Source organism: Seriola dumerili, unplaced genomic scaffold (genome assembly GCF_002260705.1).
Source record: "Seriola dumerili isolate Sdu_G_001 unplaced genomic scaffold, Sdu_1.0 BDQW01000331.1, whole genome shotgun sequence".
In the NCBI taxonomy this organism is placed as follows: domain Eukaryota; kingdom Metazoa; phylum Chordata; class Actinopteri; order Carangiformes; family Carangidae; genus Seriola; species Seriola dumerili.
This window is the reverse complement of record NW_019174586.1, coordinates 10,002,422-10,024,374: the sequence shown is the minus strand read 5'-3', so window position 1 is coordinate 10,024,374 and position 21,953 is coordinate 10,002,422. Positions and strand designations below refer to the sequence as shown.

Below are 21,953 nucleotides of genomic sequence, written 5' to 3'. Positions count from 1 at the left end.
TTCATTTGGCCCTAATAAGGAAAAAACCTAAGGTGTGATGTAAGGTTCACTACTGCATGTTTTAGCTATATGAACAGTGACTGAGACTTAACAACTATATTATGTCTGTTTCATCTGCCCTCATCATTTCTGGGTCAGAAAATCCACCTGCATTCCCACAATATCCTCTTGAACATCAGCACAGCACAAGCTAAATATCCGTCTGGTGTCGCAGATAAGTAGCATGCCGGGAAAAAAAAAAAATCCTTGTCCTATTTTCATCTCCGACTGGAAAAGTTAAAGAGTTCTCACTAATTGTAAGTGGACTGTCCTAGTTTATAATGAGTCTTTAATTCAAAAAGTAGCACATTAGTAAAATCATGTAACTTTAGATTTAGATTACGTGTTTTTTATTATCCAGATAATGATTTTTTTCAATGGATGAAGAGATTTCTGGAGTATTTTTTTCTCCCGTTCATGGACTTGTTCATGCCATATTTTACACTTACTCTGATGCTTTATTTGAAGTGTTGATATCCATAAGAAGATATATTTGTGGTTTTAAGAACCAAAAACCATCTCAATGTAGTTTTATATCTCCTCTCTCAGGCTTCTCTCTAGAGATTCTCTAAGTCAATGAGCCTGACTGTTTTTTTCGAGTGATCGAATGAAAATATAACAGATTTCAGGTAAACACTTGGAGAAACCAAACCCTGCAAGGTTGGATGGTGGGTCCAGGTGGGCTGGGCTCGGGGCATAGCTGAGTGTGGTGAGTGTTTCATTGTGACATCACAAAGTTACAGAAGTCCTGACGGCTCATTTTTAAGGCTGTTTCTGAAAACAGGCTGTGTGCATTTCACTGTGGACTGAACAGTTTGATATTTTCACAGTATTAATATAGAAGCTAGACCTGCTTTGTAATCAAAGAAGACATGGAAATCTCATTTTATACAATATGGAGCCTTTAATACTGAGCTGCCCTAGAGCATACAAATGAAATACTGTATTTGAATGTTGAAATTCAGTGGGGTTAACCATTTATGGTAGAGCTGGTATATTACACTACTTAAAGTAAGTAAGAATCTGCATTTTAAGCACACAGCTCTCATGCATGAATATCATGCATTGACAAGAATCTCAAATTAAATGACCTTCTCTTTAAGCCACTGACTTTACATTGAACATCACGAGTTGGCCAGCTCTGCTTCTTGCACAAAAGCTGGCATTTCAATTTCAAAGCTGGCCATTTGCTTGAAGCAGCAGAGGGTCCCTCTGCATAAATCTTGGCCCATCTCTTGACTGTGGAACAAATGAGTGTCTTAAATTAAATTTGAGACAATTAGGCTGCCTGCTATATGTAATTGGTTTTCTGGATGGATCAAACAGTCACAACTCAGGCCTGGATGAGAGGAAATGTGGGCGGGGTAAGAAACACAACAAGGGAAGATGGGCTGAGGAGTCCCAGATGTTTCATCAAACACTTTGCTAATAAGATATCACAGCGTTTCCACTGGGAACCAATACAGCCTCTTTCCCAGACTCGCATTTCCTCCTCTTCTCTTTCCCCCTCCTCTCTACATGGGCGAGGCCTTGATGGCCTGTATCTTTCTGTAAAAACTGATGACCCTTCTCACATGATCAAATTAGAGGCCTGCCTGTCTGCTGTGAGAAACTGGATGTCAAAAAAATTCCAGCTCCTAAATTGAGATAAAAATTGAGATGCTGGTCATGGGCCTGACTCGGAATTGGCACCAGTTTGATTATTTATCAGTAACTCTTGACAACTGTGTGATTCTCAAAGTCCGACAGCCAAGAACCTGCGTTTGATCATTCTCTGTCTTTTGATCAGGACATTAAAGACATCAGCAAGACTGCCTTTTTTCACTGACGTAGCACAGCTAAAATTTGCTCTTTTCTGTCTACGGCAGATGCTGAGACCCTAATTCACACCTTTCTTTCATGCTGACTGGATTATTGTACCGTTTGATTTTCAGACATGCCACATACTCGTACTGAAGAGTCTTCAAATGGTTCAGAATGCTGCAACTAGAGTTTGACTAATCTGACCACATTACACCAATTTTAGCTCCCCTGTAGGTCAGATCAGACTTGAAAGTGCTTCTAATGACTTCCAAAATCATGAATGGACAGGGCCCCATCATTTCTGTCTGATCTCCTACAACCCTTTACTCCATCCTGTGCTCTAAGCTCTCAGAATACTGTCCCCAGTACAACCTCCCTGCTCACATCAGACTGTCTGACTCCGGTGAGGCCTTTAAATCCAAACTTAAGACTCATCTTTATGCCTTAACATTCAGTTAGTGTCTTTTTCTTTGATTACTTCAGGCCTGGTACCCATTACCGTTCCCCCACCAGCAAGTCAGGGTCCAAGTCTCAATTAGTCCACTAAACCTAGTACGTTGAGTGTAGTCCCTGTTGTCCTGCTGATGAGATTACTGTAACCGCTGCATTTTTCTAACCTTCTGTTTGTTTATTCCCTCAAGCACATGAGTGTCCAGGCTGTGTTCCTACCCATCCCTCTCATTCTCTCTCTATCCCCTGTCTCTATTTTCTCCTCCCTGTCTTCTCTTATCACTCAGGCTCTCTGTGCTGGAACATCAGGCATCCTGGGACCTCTCGTCCTCTCCTGATGCCTCATCCCAGTTTTGGATCTGATCTTTGTCCTCCAGGAGTCCCAGCCTCCTCCTTGTCTTCCTCTGTGTGTCTGTTTCCTTCTCCGAGATGTGTGAATGATTTTGCCTCTTGTGCGTTTGTGTAGTCTGTCCTCTTTAAAGTTCTTCATGGTGGGGAGAAGGTGGTGTAGTTCAGGTCTTATCTGTTGGCAACACCTGGAAGTCGCTCAATAATCCTCCCAGATCATACTCTTCATGAGTGTTTTCAATCTATAATGTTGTCATACTGATTGTCCATACCGTGAAACCACTATGGTTCTCTATTCTGCACACATGACATTTTTTTGGGGGGGAGGGGGAGTTTTTCCTTGTCCGTTCGAAGGTCACAGAATGGAGGGTGTCGTAAGGCTGTTCAGATTGTTTAGCCCCTTGAGGCAAATTTGTGGTTTGTAATATTGCGCCATACAGTATAAATAAAATTTAACTTGACATAAAGAACGTGATTTACTTTTACACCACCCTCTGCCACAGCTGCTTTAGAGTCAAAATTCAGATGTCAGGCTCAGAGCATTACCCTCCGTTATCAAATTTCCATAGATGACTGGCAGTTCAATTTTGCAGCTCAGCAGAGCTTATTCCAAAAGAGCCCTTCCTGGGAAGTAAAGCTCCAGATTTAGTCCAGCGTGCTGTAATATTTAGTGCATTGTGTTTGAAAGTAATAAGACCATGCAGGGGAAAAGACCCAAAACAAACCTGTGATGTCACACTACAAACAGGCCTGTTTATGAACAGAGTACAGTTTTAGCAGGGGCTGGCAACTCATGGCTGAGAGATGAGAGGAGAGAATGACGGGAACATCCTGCAGAGGTCTGCAGCTCATTTTTGCTTACACACTTTGCCAGGTAGGGTCAGGTATTAAATATTTCTAATAAACTTCAAAGGCATTTGTAGCACTCGTATCAACCAATATGACTAATAAACTAATAAAGCTACTGGACCGGTTCTAGGTTCAACTAGATTGTGGCTGACAACATAGAATTAGACGCTAGACCAAGGACTTTCAATACTAAAGCCGGCACTTTACTGAACTTAAACAGAGACAAGACATTCAAATATAACAATTCACTCAGTCCAATGAATAGCCCTGCAGGTAATGAAAATACAAATCCAACTCTATTTTCCTCCTTTGAGTTCTTTTACTTTGGTTAGGAATAGTTTAATTCAGGAGATCCACCCAGGCTGGATGGGTTGTTCTTTTTCTTTAGTTCTTTACCCACATTGGTTCTGTTTGCTTGAGTTAACTCTTTTTTCTTCCCTTCACGCGTGAAACAAGACTTCACAGTTTCCAAATCAAAACTGAATGGACATTACTGTACCCAAAATCATAACACTATAAAATTATGAATACAAAATACAGTATGAATGTGACGCTCAAACCAGTTCAAGTTCAGTTAGTTATGACTTCCAATTCAATTCAGTTCGAAGAGAATAGTTCCAACACTTGCACCGCTGTGGCAGCAAGTTCAATGAATACAGGCAATGTGACCTCTCACTGGCGCAATGATGAATCCTTACCTTTAACAAAGTAGTCCGCGGGTTTGGCTGGCCATCGTGTTTCTCGTGTGTGTGTCCCCCAGATGCAGCCAAAGAATCTTCACTCAAAACTTCAAGCAAGAGCAAAAAAAACCCGACCTGTACAACAGGTCGTAAAGTAAGTGATTCACTCTATCTATATAAGTCAAATCAGTAAAGTATCACAATCACTGTGTGTCATAAAGCTACTGCTGCGTCGTTTAATTAGACCTGACAAATGGCGACATAATGGTAAGCTTCTGATCTCACACATTAGTCTCCTACATATAATTAACTCAACCTTTTCCCACAAACAAAATGCACATTCTTATTTAGCTTATACAATAAACTCCAAATTATTAACTGGCCACAGTCTGTATTTATGGTTTCCTCCACACACAGTCAATAGCGCTTAGCTAGCATTAGCTTTCACAAGTGCATAACAACATCACAAACACAATCCCAATGAAACGATTTTAAACTCACCAAAAACCGTTGTAGCCTAATTAAATATCTTCCATATATCACCAGTCAGGTAGACGTTATTCTTCAGGTTCTAATTCACTATTTGTAAGAGTATTTTCCCCGTTAATTTCTCTGCTCCGTTTCCTTGTTTGTTTACTCTGCTCCCCGCATAGTTTTTACGTTTACGTTGTCACAAGAGCAAAGGGCACCTAGTCTCTTAAAGGGGAAACGCCATTACATTTTTTTTATAGGCATACTTTTAATTGTGCCCAGTAAATTATTATCAGCTATTTTTAAATTGCTCTTACTTAATGAAACATACACATTCTTAACTAATTCATTCGTGCTATTTAATGAATTCGCCTATTTATAATTGTTTATTTATGTCGTTTTAATGTGGGTTACACATTATTTACAGAATCCTAAAATTTCCACAATTTGACTCCAGTGCATGCTGTTGATTTTGACCTCTTTTTCTTTAATGAAACTTAGGACAGTGTTTATGGTTGAACTTTTGCTAACGCTAAGCCCACTCACACCTCTCATTTTCACTTCAAAGGTGTGAAAAGTGTGGGTCAGGAGTCAGAGGGTGTCAACCACTGATCAGAAGGTGGTCGGTTTGATTCCTGGCTTCCAGTCTGCATTGCGAATTGTCCTTTTGCAAGATACTGAACCCCAAATTGCCCCCAATGTATCATCGTGATGTGTGAGTGTGTGTGTAGTAATGGCAGAGAAGGCAGCATGTGTCCCATGAAGGCTTAATACTAACTGCAGTGGCTGAGGTTCAAGTCTGACCCGTGGCCCTTTGCTGTATGTCACCCCCCCTCTCTTTGACTTTCCTGTCTCTCTCTCACTGTCGCTATCAGAATAAAGGCATAAATGCCCTAAAAAATGGCATGTATTGTAAAGCACTCTGAGTTGTTGATAAGACTAGAAAAGCCCTCTATAAGTGCCGTTCATTCACCAACCAACTGTGCCACAATATTTGTGAGCCAGTCATCTTGTGGCTGTCAAACTGTGCTTCGACATGGTGGGATAAACCAGTGTCTTTATTTCCCTGTGTTGACACACATAAAGTCTCCTGAAAACCATGAATTTTACCACATGCTCTCCAGATTGGCAGATCCTGGCAGGTTAAAAAGAATTTACTGCTTAATAATCTTACCTAAAGACATGACTGGAAAAAGGCAATTAAGATGATATAAATCCAACAATATTATATTCAGGCTACCAGATGCTCTGACCTGCATCACCATAAACAAACAACTACATTTCTGAGCCGTATTAGTTGGATGTGCACCACAGCTGGTTTCACAGTGAGAGCACTGGTTGATGAAATGTAAGATGATGTCTTTTTTGCAGACAGGAGAAGCAGCACATCAGAACAGTGCGGGAGTGACAACTTCCCTGAAGGAAACGTTATTGAAGAGCAGTGGTATTTATAGACGAAGAAAAACATCCTGTTTACTCCTCTAAAATCCTTACGGAGTATTCATACTACCAGTCTTCATCTTCTATTTATGTAGGGAAGACATTTTTATATATAATGCAGGCCTGTGCACCGGATTAGTCGGTTTAGAGGTTGTGTGGCAAAGACTTAGCATCATCATGTGCCAGCTAGCACTTCAGACTCAGAGGAGCAATGCTCACTAATTGAGGTCAGGAGTGCTCTTTAACTGAACTTTTTTATATCCTTTTCAGCCCATTTGTCGGCTCCTTTTAACACAGTGAAATGGAGGAACGTCCCCTCAGAGTCCTGCGCTCAAATTAAATGTCTTATAATACGTCAGACCTCTTGCCACTGAGGTGGATGGAAAAGCGGCTCGCATGCCTGTCGCTGATATGGATTGAGAGAGGGGAGCTCTCTGGGCTACTTTAGTCATTAAACAGACCTATTATAGCTTCATCTGAGCCACCGCAGCCGCTGCGATCTCATGTCAATGGACTTGTCAATCAGAGCCTCTCCAGGATGTGCTGATAGCCATTGAGGTCGCCTGGATTCAAAGCTGAACGGCGGAGGGTGATATTTTCCCTATGTGATGGAAGTCAAATAGTGGTCTGCTGGATTTAAAAAAAAAATCACAATTACCTCTCAAGCATTCATTTGCATATAATGAAAATATGCAAAACAGAGGAGAATCTTTATGCATATCTGTTTGCAGCACTAGTGTGTCCACTGGATGTTAGTGCGATGAGAAAACAAACAAAGCGTTTTCAGGGTGGTCTGCTGTCTCTGTGCATTAGTCCTGCAATATGGAAATTCAGCTCTGCTGGTCATGCACTGGTGGTCACACAGATGAGAGCCTATTGGGTTTCACGCAGCTCCCACATAGCCACTGTAAGATATGTAACATGTAAACATACCGTTTAAGGGTACTGTTTTTGTTGTCTTTATGAGCAGTGTATTGTCCACAGATTGCAGACTGAAGTTTAAGGGCAATTTGCTTTGAGGATAAAGGAAGATGTCAATTGTTGCCAGTGAAGGTTGACCGTATTTTCAAACACAAGAACCATTCATGCACCACATGCAGCATGAAAACCAGGACATTTTGGTAGGGAATGTTGAAAACTGACATTTAACGGACATTTAAGTGTTGTACGTTAAGAGCATGAAGTCCGAGGCATTAAAATGGATCTCTGCTCAGTTCAAAACACTCAGAGGTTTTGCTGCTACTGCCAGATTTGGCCTGATATGACTATTACCTTACAGTGGCTACTGTTAGCTAATGTTGGCAGACTTGAAGAATCTTCTCTGCTGTGACACTATGATATAACATTTACCATTATTCTGCAATTGTCACTTATGGCCACAGTGACTACTGATTCACACTGCAGTTGCCATTCAGGAATGGTTCATTAGAAAAACACCATACAAAGCCATTTTCAATGTAATGCAGGGTTTTGCTGAATCTTCAGGTATCAATGTTGTGGGTTGGGTATGGCTATTTTAAAGTAGGTGGCCAGAGGCTAGCTAAATGCTGTAATCTAGATAACAGGCTATTCTTATTCAGTTTGAAACCAGAGGGCTTTGATAAATAACATTTCCTTCTTCCATTGTTGTCACTTGTATTTTTCTGTGGTTCAGGCCAATGCCACATCCATGTCTACGGAGAGCCTGTTGCCTTCTTTTTAATGCAATTGTACTGAAACTGGCCTCAATGAATGGGAGCAAATAATTATTCACACTTGCTTCTAGACAAAAAAAATCCAATGCTTATTCTTGTTTTTGCAAAAATATTATATGTATTAGAATTGAAATGAAAAAATACTAATGTCCTTTAGTTTTTATGTATTCATTTATTTTTTACAAGGAAAGCGATTTTGCCCATAAAATGCCAGCGTTCTGCTAATATATGCTGATTGGTTGGACAAGCTTCTTCAATAGCACCTGGAGTCTACAGACGTTTTTAAAATGCAGTCGAATGAAGTGGTTAAAACAAAACAAAAACTTACTTAGAAGCGGTATGTTCCAGCTGTGTTGTGACCATCAGTGGCTGCTGCTTGATTGATGTGTGGAACCGAAATGGCGAATGCCGTAAAGTGGCTGTGGTGCATGACATCACAAATACTAACAGAAAGGTATTTCCCATTCATTCTGAAGTGTCTCTCAAGCGTTTCCTACACAACCAGAATTTGTGGGAGTGGAAGCTCTCCCTATTTCTTTCTTTTGGTTCGCGGTCTTTAGTGACGTCTACTTAGTGTGTTCAGAAACGCAACACAACATTTCAAAGCAGAATTCATTTTATTACGTGACCCACTGAGGTTCAGCTCAACCAGCAAAATAATTTCTGCCTCTTAATATTAGAACAGCAAAATAAGAAGTTCTGTCCATCTTCTCATACAGGAAAACATCTCCATCCACCTCCAAAATTAAATAGAATAAAATAGAAGTTTACAGATTTCACTTCCCAGTCTGTGCACACTGGCTGGTGTATGGGGTCAGTGCCCAGTGGAGAGCAGTTAATTGACATCAACTGCAGCATGTCTACAGGACACCAATCGAGCCAGGGCTCCCCTGCAGCCTGAGTGCTGCTCAGAAAGCACAAAGGCAGCTCGGTCTGAAAAGGCTACCTCTGAGCATGAATACTAATGGAATTGATTTATACCTCCATTTCCTGCAGGGAAACGTGTGGACTTTTATTGCAGAGGAGGAGCCAAGACCCTTGTGTGTGTTCAACAGCCTGAAGTGGAGGAAAGCAGCTGCAGAGTGAAGCCTTCAGAGGCTCTGCAGCTCTGTCACTAACTGAGCAGCTAGGAGCCATTATGGAAGTCTGCTGGAAAAATGGCTGTGTTAATATAAAGGTACACCAGCAAGCTGGAAGAAAAGATACCTGATGGTAACACAATTTTGGGAAGGGGGTATAGTGAAGGTGAATGTGCTGATAAGGTAGAATTGATCCAAATGTGTTTTTCTTGGGTATAGGTCTGTCATTAGTTTAGCTCCTATGCTAAAGTAGTTTACAAACTATTGTATCTTGAGAACATTCAGCACAGATAATCTGATCTAATGGTAAATTATCTCAAGAAGGTGTCTGGATAAGGCCAGTATCCATAACATTTATAGGCTTGTTCAGGGTGATGGATGACCTTTAACACGTTTGATTTAAACAAGCTATTTGTAAGTTTTGCTATTAGCTATTATTGCTATAAGCTAGCTATTAGCTTACCAGTATAGAAGAAACGTTGCGAGGTCAGCATCAAACTTCATTCCTTTACTCACTAAGAACTGTCTCCAGTAGTGGAAAACAACCATCTTGTTTTGCTTCTGTTTCTATAATTTCTTTTCTTCTACTGAAGTTAGCATGCTAACCACCTAGCTACAGCCTGGTTAACCCCTCTCGTCACTTACTGATACCGTGTTGTCAGTGTAGCATCCAGTCTGCCCTGAAGAAGTAGAGGTCATATGTCTTGTAAACACAACAATGGCTGCACATCTTGCCAAAACTGGGACGTAAACAGCTGTTAATGCTAATGCTGGCTGTATAGCAATAGCAGAACTTACAAACAGCTCCTTTAAATGCTGGAGACCTTCACCTCTTCTTTAAGAGTGATGCTGCCCATAACAAAATCTCAATCATACTGAAGCTACTACTCATGTATATTAAAGGAATAAATATGTTAAAAATCATATGGAGATCTTGTTTATTGCTTCATTTAATGTTGTGGACTGACCATAGGTTTATGGCCCTGAAGTTAGAGTGAGAGATTGATAGCTTTTCATTTGAGCAAAGAGTTTGCATTTAATAGTTTATACCATTACCTCTACAGTCTCTGGCATGGGGGTATTTGCGTTGTGGAACTGGCAGAGCGTAAATCACTAAACATCTGTTGCAACAGACAGTGAGAAAGAGTTTGTTTTCTCCTGTGCTCTGCAAATCACATGTGCTTTTTGAAGCATGACAGCATACAACCAAGATGTCTGATGCAATAGGCAAGTGAAAATAATTATTTATGTACCACATGGAGCACTAAATAAATTAATGTGTTCAATTGTGATCATTTGTCTTAAAAGAAGTTGTGGTGTTTCATAAAAAAAAAAAAAAAATACACGCACAGCTGCACTGGAGATAACAATGACACGGTTGCCAACCTTCAAAAGTGAATTTTACTGATATATTGCAGAAGGTAAATATGTTAAATTACAGGTTTTGCACTGTGTATGTTGAAAAGTGATGCCAGCAACCTTCTGAAAGAACCTCCTGTCCCAACCAACCCAAGACTCAAACAAGCAATAACCCTGAAAATATCAAAGCATCATGATAAATTAATTTTGTTTTAACGTCGCCCTCCTTTTTGTGCTGGAATTAAAGCCAATTCAGAAGTCACTGCCTTTCCTAATTCTTGCTTGGCGTTCCTCCATAATCATTTCAGTGGATTTGTTTGATTTAAAAAGGTTTGCTGATACCCATATCACAGACCCACTTATGACAAACAGACTGCAATAAGAGAGAGATGTTGTTTGCATCACTTTGATGTCCCTGCCCTGCACTCCCTGCGACACGATCACATGTCAGGTCTGTTTCTGAAAAACTCTCCAATCATGATTTGAACGACACAGTGCATTCTGTTTACAGCCCTTTTTGCTTTTATTGAATAGATGTTGAAATTTCTTCGGAGAAAAAAAATAAAATGTTTTTAAAAAAAAATGCACAACAGCCATGTTGAGATGAAAGACAGAAACAGTAACATGTGATATACATTGAAGGTCTTTGCACATATACTTCCTTAATGAATGCCATGCAATGGAATATGATTGCAGGTCACGTCTCAGTCACATAAGTCAGGAATGATCTTGTGTCCAAAACCAGAAATGAACTGCACGTCTGCTTCCATATATATACTGTATATATCTATGAGAAGGTTTGTTTTCTTTTTTTAATTTTACACACAGAAGGAGCAGCAGCCAAAAGCCAGCTGCAGAACTGTTTGAATGCAGAAACACAAGACGATGAAAAATTATATGAAATCACTTTATTCTCAGAGTGTGCGGTGATTCCATTTTTGCAGGAAAGTTACAGACTGAAATATCTGTCTAAAATGGCATGCAGTGAGGCTAACAGGTGGAGCTTTGAAACACAGAGGACACGAAACGAGTATATCAACAACCTTGCCTACATCGCACACCATAAGCATGCATACATTTTGTCAACAAATAGAGAAAGAGAGAGAGAGAGAGAGAAAGAGAGAGAGAGAGAGAGAGAGAGAGAGAGAGAGAGAGAGAAGGGAGCAGAAGGGTGAGAAGATTTTGCAGTACCAAAAAAATGCACCAAATCAGCATGTTTTTTTTTTTTTGTTTGTTTTTGTTTTTTCTCAAAATACCAACCACCAGAGGACAGAAACAAGACCTTCTACAGACAAGAAAGAGAAAAATACTGCACCAGAGTAAGCATCCTCTCAACACGTACAGAACAGAGAAAGACAGATGCAAGGAGAGAGAAACATCAGACAGTTACATTCAAGTCACATCAAAAGAAGTATTTTTTTTTAAGTGGCATATTTTTCAGGCAGTTTTTTTAAATATTGTATTAATGGCTGTATGAGCGGCACAAATGAGTGAGTCCAAACCGAAGTGGGTCTCTACTGGACGACCAAATATTGATTGACGCATGACTTGGGCAGTTTGTTTGGGCAGTGGTCTATAAGCCATTTAGAGCGCAATCAATTGGCATTTACAAGGTAATGAAAAATGGGTTTATGATGACATCAGTGAATGAAATGCGAAGGGTGATCTGGTTTCAGGCCACACCAGTTTGGTAGCCTGAAGCACTGCACACACTGACAATGTTTGCTAAGAGTATGTTAGTGGGAAAGTCCTATACAGGGGCAGTAATTGTAGCTTTCTAGAATATTCTTGGGCCAAACAAGAGATATGTCATTCATAAATAAAAGTTGGTTCAGGCTTGCTAGGCCCCTGGCAATGAATCTGTCCAGTTTTCAGCAGACAAGGCTAATTATGCTAAGAGAAGGCTAGTTATGGTTTAAACATCTATTAAAAACTTAAAGCTAGAATACCTGAGAACTTCAAAAGAAATAAAATATGCAGTAACTAAATGAGAATGAAAACTCTTGTCTAAGTCTACTAGTACCAGCACTATTCTTTGGTTTGATTGGATAATGCTTGGATAATGGCGTGTTGATGGTTCCATAGCTATCAGATGCTAACTATATGCTAACACACTGTTTAAACAGAGGCTGGCAAAGGCAGTTTACAATACATTTAACTCACAGGAAGATGTTTTTTTTCTGTATATATTCAACATGATTACAGAGCTCACAAAGCGCTGATAAGCGCTACATTTCCCCCGTCTATGCCACAGGAATGCACAAGTTCAGAATTAGCGTTATTTCATGTTTAGCTAGCTCAATAAAAAACAGTGGCAATGTGGCAGAAAAGTTGGTCTAGAAAACCTTGATTACAACTACAGCTACTGTGCGCATGTGGATCACGAAAACATCTTCTAACAAAATTTATCACAAGAGTTAACTGGTCACTGCTAATAGCACATTTAAGCTTTCCCTTAGACTTCATGAGGGATTTTTTTGTCTTTAACCTACACAACAGCTGAAATAACTGCAGACTTGGTCATGTTATGAATCTTAATGTATATTAGATTCACTCTAGTGTCTATTTTCAGATTATAACAACATCAAATTATTCATTGTGATGTACTTGTAGGCTAACAAGGCATTGACTGAAGCTTACTGCAAATATCCAAGTTTGTGTGTTACCAGCACTAGTCTGGTGGAATGTCTGAAATATCTGGAATGTTTTAACAAGACACTGTGGAATGAAGGAGAAATAAAAAAAAAACGCAAGGCATATGGAGACAAATCTGATTTTACCCTCATATGACCCCCTTTGAATTTGTGCCATTAGACTCATTTACCCGAAGTCTGTAGGACTGGTAAACATTTGCTATCATCATGGAGCTTTCATGCTAATGCCTGCCTCTGAAAACCTGCAGTTTGATTTACCTTTTGGTTTGTGATTCTGAACACAAACCTCCGTTGTGCTCATCATTCTGTGATGTGACTGAATAGTTTTTAACGACATGAAACAAATCGTCCCACCTTCCCCCTTTTCTCTTTTTTAATCAAATATGTCTGACCTACAAACGTTTCACTGTCACTATGAAGACACATCTGTGTCTTTAACATCGACTAACACATTAAGGAGTAACTTTAAACACACAACAATGAAGATTGTCTGTTATTGCTGATTTGGGACTTCACTCCCATCAGTTAAACCAACGGACACAGGACAACTTCATTTCGAACAATATATTGCACTATTGTCACTGTCTGTTCACATATAGTGTGTTCACAACATTGTTGTGTTTGTGAAGTTTTAATTTTTTACAAAAAAAAAAAAAAAAAAAAATTAAAATGTTAACACAAATCAAAATCAGCTAGTCTGGTCAAACTTTTACTCGTCCTATTGCAAAAGCAGAGCGAGCGACACCTGCCACAGGACATATAACTGAATTTTTAAACCACAAACATGTATAGTAAGTGAATTTATAAGAGAAGATATAAGAATTTTCCCTAACTGATTTGAGACAAACTCTAGGTATGGAGAACATTTATAGTTTTCCCCATGGAAGAACATTTCAGACACAAAGTCAGTTATCGCCTACTGTACATGGTGGATATGATGTCAATTAAATAAAAATGGAAAACCAGTTATTGCCTCAATTATCAATGTATTTCGCTTCATCATAACAAATAAAATGGTATCCATAAGTGTACTTCACTTCACCAAAGTTTTACTGCATGCTTAAAAAAAGGAAACAAAACAAAACAAAAACAAAAGTCTCATTCCAAATGATTAATTCCTTCACTTTCTGGTTTTACAGATGTTTTGACTTTACCAGTGCTCATTTTACACATTCACAGTAAACCAATGAGAACATGAGGGACAGTTTATGGGGTGAATCCTCACAACGGAGAACCAATAAAAATGCAAGTATTTATATACATCGTATGTATCAAATATTAGCAAGAACATAACAGGATAATTCAATCAAATTTTGATATGATTTGGATAATTTCTTAAAAGTTAAAAATATGGCTTATACTCTTAGTCATCTTGTTATATGTCATATTTCACTCATATATACTTCTCTTTTTTTATAACCCAAGTCTATTTACAAACAAAAAGGGTGGATGATGAATGATGTCTCAGCTTTTTCTAAGTGCTTGGCACTTTGAAAACGTGGCATTAGTTTGCCTTGAAGTTAAGACACTGGATCTGTGCAGGTGTTACATAATTTTTAAAACAGAGTTAATCACAGGTTATCAAGAAAGATGCTCTGTATGAGAGATTAAAAACTAAGTACCACCATCAGAGATCAGATATTTTAACTCGAGGGCAAAGTCAGGACACGTTGCACGATTCCAGGACACTTAGAAGTTGGGCTGAAAGGGCGGGAGGGGGGGTGAAGAAAGGTGTGACTGCAGGTTTGGGCGGGCAGGGTGGTACGGCATTGGTTAGATGGGCGTTGTAAGAAGTTAATCAGATTTCACCCAAAAACACTGTTACTTTTTATTGAACATATCCATGAGCGGGGCTGGGATGAATTTCATGACCGTATCCACGATGCTCTCCTCTTCCTCCTCGTCACCGCAGCCGGTGGGAACCGCCTTCTTCGGACGGGTAAGGCTGCCCTCAGAGGCCTGCTCCATAGCAGCTGCTGCCTCGGCTTCCTTCTCCTCCTTCTTCTTGATGCCATACTACACAGGAAAGACAAAAGAAAAATAATCAAACGTAAGCCACAACAGGAAGGGATTCATTTCTCTTGGGGTGTTTGGGTTCTTGATTTAAAGTGGAACTTGTAGTTTTTGACAACCCCCAGACCATCATCTTTTTCTTTCAATTAGTACATGTCCGGATGAGGGTTTTAAGCATTTTAAACAAAATCTTTAAGGAACAGTTTGACATTTTAGAAACTATCCTCATTCACTTTCTTGTCGAGATTTAAGAGGAGATTGAAACCACTCATTTACATCAACTATGTATAAAACTAGAGCTAGGACACTAGTAGTCTGTTTTTTTTTTTTTGGAGAGAGCGTTTGGCGGTTCAGCCACATACTAGGTTTTGACCTAATCTTGCTTTTATTACAGTTGTTGGACCAGGGTATGTCTGTATCTGTGACTTCAAAAAGTGGTAGTTTTAACTCAAGGACAGAAATGTGTGAAGCGTGACATGATCATTTCATGCATCTGAGGTAAATTGGTTGAAAATGATTACTACTCTTGCAAAGTAGGCCTAATTCAGATTTCTTCATTTGCACAAATTAGCTTCAGGCTGCTCCCATGTGAAGTTAAGCAGAGTGTAGGTCGTAGCTTTGTGGCTCCTGCATGAGCAGCAGTTATCGATTTCTGCAATTAGATGTAGAGGTGGAACTGAACAGAAAAATGTGGGTTTCACTCTTGTGTTTTGTTTGTTTGTGAGTCAACATTGGGAACATTTACTGCTGCTGGCTCTAATTTGACCTTCCTGGATATTTTATGCTCCAATTACAGGCGGAGGAACTCAGTAGGTGTGCTACACAATGCTAAAAGATTAGCTTACAAAACCCTGGGCCCCAAAAGACTTTTATTAAATCAGCAGTGTGTTTGAGCACAAAATTGCGATTCGAAACATTAAAGAGAACAACAGCTGCTGGGAAATCTGTTTCACCAGCACCTTGATTGTAACAGCCTTGTGTAATTGTTCTTCTCTTTACTATTCAGTAAATATGGACGAAATAAATTAACGTGAAAATAACATGATTGCGTAAAAGCAAATAGTTAATTTGCTGATGAGTTTACTCTGCTGGCACATTGCTGTAGTTAAAGGCCCCATAAGTTACACTTTTCCAGTGATTTATTTGAAGTTTTGATCCACAGTGGTTTTGACAACCAAAAACCGTCTGAATGTAATTTCACATCTCCTCTCTCAGGCTTCTATCTGGAGCCCTAACAGGTGGGTGAGCCAATCAGAAGAGAGGATCTCAGCCTCACTTCTGATTGGCTGACTGTTTCCTCCATGATTAAATAAAAATATAGCACATTTCAAGTAAACTCTCCTAACCTAACCTAAACCTAATCCTATAAGTTCGGATGGTGGGTCCAGATAGACCATGTTGGGGGTCTAGCTGAGGGGCGATGACTGCTTTGTTGTGACATCACAAAGTTACAGAAGTCCTGATGGCTCATTTTAAGGATCAGTTTCTGAACCCGGGCTGTGTGCATTTCTCTGTGGACTGAGCGCTTTGATACTTTCAGTATTAATATAGAAGCTAGACCTGCTTTATAATCAAGAGAAGACACAGAAATCTCAGTTTATACAATATGGGACCTTTAACAAAATTTTCCAATTGTTACTTTAGAGTTACCAGTTTTAGATTTTCAGAAGTGATACCAAAAAAAAAATCTCTTCTAATATTGTCCTTTTTCTTTCTTGTTAGCTCCATCTGCTGATGAAGACCATAAGATAGGGGTGAAAGTTCAAACGTGTTATTTATTCTCCTGTATGTAAGCTCTGGACTCTTTGGATTGACCACCATTTCAAAATCTCCGCAGTGGATACACTCAAATCTATCTTTTGAAAACAAAGGTGTCTGGTGAAAAGCTCATATTTTGGAGATACAAGATTTCTACACAGTGACAACAATCTGAAACAAACAAGCCTGAACAAGCTGAGACAATCTACCACTAATGCATCATGTCAGTTTAAATCCTGCTTCCTTTATTGAACTGAAGATTTTATGGATCTAACCAGATGGACACTGGATATTAGCTGTAACTCCAATGAGTGAAACCAGGATCTTGTTGCCTTTTGTTTTGGCATTAAGCCTGTAAAGTATATTTTGTGCATGTGTGGTCCTAGTTTGAGCAAAATCAATACAGCTAAGACTGCAAGGTAAAGGTTGCAGAGCACAGGAAGGTCAACAGGCTGAGTGATGGTTCAGCTCAAGGCAGAGATGTGGAAAATGAGCTGGACTCCACCGTGACCTCTTTGCTGCTCTCCCAGGCATGTGTTAATGTGATTCTGCAGCAATGAATACCTTAAAGGAGGACTACCGATGAGAGGCTGGTGTGTGAGGGGAGTGGCAGCATCCGCTTGTTTGGTTTTAGAGGGGAGGAGTAGGAGAAATAATGCAAACACAACAGTTGTTTTTTTTGCATTAAAGTCTGCATCTACTGTTACAACTAAACCATCCTTTTGTCAAGCTTGGTCCCTGTAAAGGTTTTGAGGGTGGAACTGCCCTTACTTAACTAAGGAGACTGGCAGCCACTGAGACATACCAACAGGAAGAAACACAGCATCTAGAGATGAGGCAGAATCAGTGACTTCTTTTAAATCACTTCTTAAAACCCATTTTTATAGACTTTTATGTGATGTCATCTTTATATTGTTTTTTTATTGTTTTTTTTTATTACTTACTGCAATAGCTACTGTTTCTACTCTCTCCAGTTGTTTTTATTTATACTGAAGTATATTGTGTGTTCCCAGTGTAACTCTACCAACGCCAAAACAGAACTAACACCCCCCCCCCCCCCCCCCAATCCACTTGGTTTGCCCCAACAAGGCTGATTGAACAGCAAATAATACCAGTTGGGCTCCCTCTCTGCTACCATCCTCATCCCTGTCAGCTTAAAAGATCATACTTTCTGATCCTCAGTCTTACAACACAAATGTGTGTCCTCAAACATTGTGCATCAGTCGTAAAATGCCAAAATCAGGTGTTTTCAACAGGGATTTTTAACAGTTTACCTGCGGGTCGTATCAGAGTGTAGAGGGATACGGCCCATAGGCTTGTTGTTACTTGCATACAGGGCTGTAGCAAGGACTTGCTGTGGTAATGAATCAAATTTCTCTGAAAAAATCTGATTTTTTAGAAAATTCTTTCCTTATAATTATTTCACCTATATGATTATCTGTGTAGAAACATAAAATCCACTCTTTTTTTATTGCCTAAAACAATCACATTTAATACTAAATCTCAGAATCACTTTATAAATTAACCAACGTGTGTAATATTTGTGAAATTGAAGACTTTAATCTCCTCAGGTCGTTAAACTGCCGAATTCCAAGAAGAATAAGTCACATCCTAAAAATGTAGCTACAGCCCTGAATCCTTCTCAAATTTAACTTTATTAATGAAGATGTGTGTCTAGATATTTCAACATAGAGATTATATCTAACTTTCATCGAACAATCCAGTGTCCCACAGTTTGCATTCGTCTCCACCTACTACTCCTCACACTCTATACATTACACTCATGCACACACACACCCACACCACCGATTACACTGATGATGATCACATCCCATGATTTCCTTTCCTTCTTGTGTTAGTTGTACTATTCATTTTAAACAAATTACTTTGCCTTTTGTCACGGCTTTGGAGCCATGCAGCATCCCAGGTCTCATCTCATACCATTAATCAGCATAAGCATTTTTATTACTTAAAGAGGTTTAGTTTAATTATATTATTTGGCCTAATATTAAATCTACATTATCCATACTCCAACTGCCTCATTTATGGAACATATGGGACATTCTACTGACATCGCATCGAAGAAAAATGTAGTCTGGGTGGTGTTATATTTCCTCAAAAACCAGATATGTCTGAGCATAGGAGAGAAGGCTGGTATTCATCCTTTAAGTCAAACACGTCTTCAAAATTAGATGAAACAAATTTGCCTGATTGGCTGAAAGATTGGAAGAACTTTAGCTTGAGATTTAAGAATCAGAAGTCTTAGTTCACCACCCGAGAAATGTCTCTTCCTGACAGAAAAAAAAAAGAAAAACATTGGCATGATTGGTCGGTGGATCCCTCCTCTGGATCTCCTTCTGCTCCCTTGTTTGTTCTCTGCCTTCGCTGCATGATGCCCTTTCTTGTTCTCCTGCAATCTGTTTCATTCAGTCTCTCCATCACTCTCAGACTCGTTCCTCAGTAACAAAGGCTTTGCATCAGTTGACAGTCACGCTTAGTCAGCCCCTCTCCACTCGCTATAATCAAACACTTTCCAAAGATATGCTGTCATATCGCTGACGCTCCCTCCTCTCCATTCTCTCAGAATTGTTCCCAAACTAAAGTAAAGAATCGCTGGAGCTCAGCCGAGGGAAGAGCTGCTCTATGAACTCTGAGGATAGTTTTAGAACACGGAAGACTTTAAAACTCTCACAACACTCAATGAAATATTAGCAATGTTGAGAGCAAAGTTGGACAACTTTGACATCATCATTTAACATTTCATTACAGATTGATCAATTCATGCTTTAATATTTAATTAAAGACAAGATCGTCTTGGCAAGATGAGAAAAGGGTCAGTAAGACAAGAAATCCCTTTGGAAGTGAAATTGAATCACCATGTGAACTCCATATGGTTCACTGTTTACAAATGTGACCAGACTGCAATGGTTTAAAGATACCTAAACACATGGGGAGAATATTATAATCCACAATAGTCCAACTGCTTTTGAATTAAGAACATAGTAGAAGCAACCCAGTCATAAGTTCCTCAGTCCAACTACCTAACATTGGGAGATTAGTTTTAGATAGAACATAAGTAATGCTGATCATGTTACAGAAACCACAGCTGACATCCTGTCTCATGCTTCCAGTGCTTTAAATTACCTAAACAGTCAGGCTCAGATTACAATTATTATTATTATTATTATAGGGGTCTAATAACATTATGGATAGGGTTCCTACAGAAAAAAAACAAAAAACATCTCCTGTGAAACCGGCGAATATTATATGCAGCCGACGGTGACTCTGCTGTACCGCTCCTGACTCCTGACTGTGAGTGTGTGTAGCTGTGCGGACGCTCAGAGGAACAAACAAGGTAGTAAAGATTTTTGCAAACAAGAACGTTATCTTTGTTAACTTTATTAAGCAGCTGTATTGAGGTGTTGTTGTTACCTTGTCCCTGATGCCCTGCCGGATGTTTTCTCTCTCTGCCTCCATTTTTGCGTATTTGGCTTTCCTCTCCTCCTCCTGTTGCCTCAGTGCCTCTTGCCTTTCTTCCTCTTTTTTCTGAGCATCAGGATCCTTCTCCTCCTCCCCACCAAGCATCTTGCCCATGTCTTTGGTGGCCCCTGTTGTTGGAGGTGACAAAGAGAGAGAAGTGATGATTGAAACAAATGTCAACCAGAAATCTATTAATGAGCGACACTGGCAATTCACAGTAATTGCACATAAATGGATCTTAGCTAGCTGATAGCTGTTGCTAAGCATTTGATGAGCACAGTGGCACATCTAAGATTTAGATAATTCAATAGACATTGCTTTGTTTTCCAATCCTCTTTGAGGCCAGTGAACGAGCGGCGCAATCTGTCCTCGGCTGAAACAAAGACAAAAGTGTGTGACAAGAGGTGAGTGCCACGAACAAGAGCCTGAGATAAGAGACACTGCAATAAATTATTAGCAATTCTCTCGACTGCCTTTGTGCTGCTCACGTTGGCCTATGCTATCTCCGCCATGGAGTTACATCCTCATGCGAAGCATCCACTTGGACCAGGGGTCAAGACCCGAGAACAAAAGGCTGTGAGTGCTGTTGGAGGGACCATAATAAACTCATTCTGCTACTGATCTCATCTCCTGTCTGCACTCGTTAGATATGCTAAACAAGAGATCATGCACGTGGTAAAAACATATTTATTATTTGTTCTGTTTGATCACGTCTAATGCAGAAGTCCCACAAACGCAGACTATGCAGGCAATAGAGAGACACTAGCTAGAGCACACATTATCAGGGGCCCCACTTAGGAGGTTTTGGGACACTGTATAGTTATAGGAGATTTAAGGGGGTTTATAGTTGTCATTGCAAAATGTGCCAATATGAGGGGCCATCCCTTTACCCATGGGGGGGGCCCCACAACAGTTGTTGTGCGCCTGTCTTTGCCTAACCTTAACTTATTCTGTGGCCTAACTTTTACCATACAAAACCACAGTCACTCCCTAACTGTAGCAACAGTCACCACACTGTAGCAGCAGTCATCACACTGTAGCAGCAGTCATCATACTGTAGCAACAGTCACCACACTGTAGCAACAGTCGTCATACTGTAGCAGCAGTCACCGCACTGTAGCAGCAGTCACCACACTGTAGCAGCAGTCACCACACTGTAGCAGCAGTCATCATACTGTAGCAGCAGTCACCAAACTGTAGCAGCAGTCACCACACTGTAGCAGCAGTCATCACACTGTAGCAGCAGTCACCACACTGTAGCAGCAGTCATCATACTGTAGCAGCAGTCACCAAACTGTAGCAGCAGTCATCATACTGTAGCAACAGTCATCACACTGTAGCAACCATCCACAGACGTAAAAACATCGTTTTATCGTAACAACGATAAAGATATCATTATGGAAAATGTCTGCTGGTGTGATCACACCGTCGACATTTGCTGCCATTTGCTCTTGTACAACATGAAAACAGCTTCAACAGAGAGAGAGAGAGAGAGAGAGAGAGAGAGAGAGATGGTCCTGCACAGTAAACATTTTGTTTTGTCAGTTCCTGTTCTGTTGCCATTTTGTTGTGCTTGAGCGAAGTGTTTTCACAGATACGATGCTTCCATGTCAGTCACACACACACACACACACACACACACACACACACACACACACACACACACACACACACACACACACCGTGTAGTGTTGGGTGGTGTGTGACTGACATGAAGCATCGTATCTGTTGAAAAACACTTCGCTCAAGCACAACAAAATGGCAAACAGAACAGGAACTGACAAAACAAAATGATTACTGTGCAGGACAGCTCTCTCTCTCTTCTCTCTCTCTCTC

At 40.0% G+C, this 21,953-nt stretch overlaps 1 protein-coding gene across 4 annotated transcripts in view; it reads right to left on the bottom strand.

The window, feature by feature from the left end:
• Nucleotides 1–11,105: 11,105 nt before the first annotated feature.
• The window catches only part of LOC111232471 (complexin-2-like), a 58,345-nt gene continuing 47,497 nt past the window's right edge, over nucleotides 11,106–21,953 (bottom strand). For all 4 annotated transcript variants that reach the window (XM_022760009.1, XM_022760013.1, XM_022760011.1 and 1 more), the window contains exons 3-4: nucleotides 20,070–20,245; nucleotides 11,106–14,882 (exon numbers count right to left, since the gene is read on the bottom strand). In XM_022760009.1, coding sequence (XP_022615730.1) covers nucleotides 14,688–14,882; nucleotides 20,070–20,245 — 371 coding nt within the window. In that variant the 3' untranslated portion in view covers nucleotides 11,106–14,687. The remainder of the gene's footprint in view (nucleotides 14,883–20,069; nucleotides 20,246–21,953) is intronic.